This window comes from Nicotiana attenuata, unplaced genomic scaffold, assembly GCF_001879085.1.
Source record: "Nicotiana attenuata strain UT unplaced genomic scaffold, NIATTr2, whole genome shotgun sequence".
Classification (NCBI taxonomy): domain Eukaryota; kingdom Viridiplantae; phylum Streptophyta; class Magnoliopsida; order Solanales; family Solanaceae; genus Nicotiana; species Nicotiana attenuata.
The window spans coordinates 1-2,494 of NW_017685866.1; the positions used below are offsets into that span (position 1 = coordinate 1).

The window sequence follows — 2,494 nt, forward strand, 5'->3', positions numbered from 1 at the left end:
CGAGGACACATTACGAACATAACGACCTCCCCGAGGCATATTCGATCACATAAGACCTCCTTTAGGCACATAGGACCTCATTGAGGCATACTCGGACTCACAAGACCTCAATGAGGCAACACTTAAACTATAAAAACCTCAACAAGGCAAGTCCAAGCTCATAAGACCTTAATACGGCGACACATAAAACTGTAAGACCTCAGAGGTGAGTTCGAAATTCGTAAGGCCTCGATAAGGCATTATTTCAACCATAAGTCCTCGAGAAGGCGGGTCCAAATTCATAAAATCTCAAAAGAGGTAATACTGGCCTCATCATCGACTTCACTAATGGCGAAGTATACTCGAATTTGTAAGACCTTAAGAAAAAGGCGTAGAATCGATACAAAACCTAAAGGTCAAATTGTGCCCGAGTTCGAATCCACTCACTCGGGGACTGTCTTGTGAAAATCAAAGGTCGAAGTTCACCCGAGTTCGAATACACTCACTCGGGGACTGCTTCGAAAAAACCTAAGGGTTAGACTTCACCCGAGCTCGAATCAACTCACTCGGGGACTGCCTTGAGAAAACCCAAAGGTCGAAGTTCACCTGAGTTCGAATACATTCACTCGGAGACTACTTCGAAGAACATAAAGGACTACCATCGTTCCAAAAAGGCAAAGTAATAACAAGATTGAAAAAGGAGCAATAGATGGCAAAGGGCAATGTTTTATAAAAAAGCTCGCTACCGGAGCAATTACATAAGGGGGGAAAACAAAACAAAGCCTAGCCTATTCCCGGAGTCAATCAGAGCCATCCTCGAATTCTTCGGGGAACGTCGCCCTTCTCGAAGCGTCCTCAGCTTCGGCGGCTTTGGTGACGTCCGATGCAAGATCGAAACCGCGACGTTGGAGTTCGGTAAGAACTTCAAGCCGGGCCTGACACTTCGCATATTCGGCTAACATTCTTGACTGCTGGTTGGCCGCATCAGCATCGGCCCTATATTGGGCCACCAGATCGTTGGCAGTCTCCTCGGCTTGGGAAACTTTAGCCTCAGCTTCCTGAAATCGATTGGTCCATAGCTCAATTTCAAGGACTCGAGCCTCATTGGCCAACGTCAAGTCCGCAACCTCTTTCCGAAGGGAAGTCTTCTCTGACTCCAACTGTTGCACCCGGGCTTCCAGTTCGGCTTTGTTCTCATCAAGTTCGGCTCTGCTCTCGTCAAGCTCGGCCTTAACCCGATTAAGCTCGGCTTGCACCCCCCTTAGCTTATAACCAAGCTCTTTCTTCGCTTCCTCCAGCCGGATAGCACAGGACGCGTGCTCTTTGTTCAAAAGGTCCAATCCGGTCCGGCTTTCTAGCAGCTTTTCTTCAAGGACCCGGCGCCCCTCTCGCTCCGTCTCCATTTTGTCCTTGATCCGGAGGAACATCGAGTGATATAGCACCGATGCCTGCAAAGAAAAAGTCTAAAGAGTCAGTACTGAATCACAAGGCAAAAATATTAGAAATAAAGGAAGAAGCAAGTACCTTGAGCTGCGCCTGTTGGGCTTCGTTGAAAAGGCATGTCCAATCTACAGCCTCGGTTGCAGCCCGGTCTTCCTCCGTCATCAGGTGATGAAGATAGCTTGCAACCCCGACCGGGGGCCCCAGAGCCCGGACGTCTTTGGGGATAGCAAAAGTTACTATCCTGTTACAGTCCGGGTCCAGGCTCGGAGCTGGAAACCTATCGACAAGCTTGTCGACGGCCGAAGTCCCACTTAATTCGGCCTGAGGGTCTTTCCGGGGGGTTTCGAGCCCGAAAGTGTTGGCGGAGGGTACCCCATCAAAAAAGGTCTCGAAGCTACCTCCCATCATCGGGATGTCGTCCGGCAGCTGCCCCCAAGTCGAGGAAGACGGGGGGGACGTAACCGGGTGATCGGTACCCGGGGACGCCCGCGCAGGGGCCGAGGGTTCACTAGCATCCTCAACCCTCACGTCCTCGGGAGGAGCCTCAGCTGGATCGACCACCGGCTCGGGGTCCGGTCGAATGGATCGATGGCGGACGAGCTCCGGCTGCTCCTCATCGTCATCCTCTTTGTCGTCCTCCTCCTCGGAGGACAAGACGATTTGGCTTTTTAGTTTGCGGGCGGCCCTTTTTGTCCGCTTAATCTTCCTTTGGGGCTCGTCCGTACCGGACTCCCCGGGCCTTTTATTTTCTCCCGGAACCGGAAGGGGGCATAGTATTGAAGACCTCATCTCCGCGTCCTTGGGCAAGCCTGCAAAACACGAGGGTTATGATGCATTCCCGATATACGAGAAAAAATGCGTTAACTTGGTGCGCTACCGGTCAAAAAGAAGGCTTACCATGGTTTTTCGCCTCCCACCGACCTTTGGAGATTTCCTTCCAGTTTCGCTCCGAATATGGCCGCTGGGCCACTATCTTGTTTACCCAGCCGGCCAGATCCTTGATGGCAGCTGGAGTTTGGGTCACCGCTGCACAGAAAAGGGGGTTTCAGGAAGAAGTTGAGGAAAACACGAC

General features: G+C 51.6%; 1 protein-coding gene across 1 annotated transcript; it reads right to left on the minus strand.

The window, feature by feature from the left end:
* Positions 1 to 1,551: 1,551 nt before the first annotated feature.
* Positions 1,552 to 2,354, minus strand: LOC109222170 (the record flags this gene model as incomplete). Its single annotated transcript, XM_019386559.1, has 2 exons — positions 2,320 to 2,354; positions 1,552 to 2,231 (listed from the first exon to the last, which is right to left on the minus strand). A coding segment is annotated over exon 2 (660 nt), but the record flags the coding sequence as incomplete, so codon positions are not given.
* Between the last annotated feature and the right edge of the window lie 140 nt (positions 2,355 to 2,494).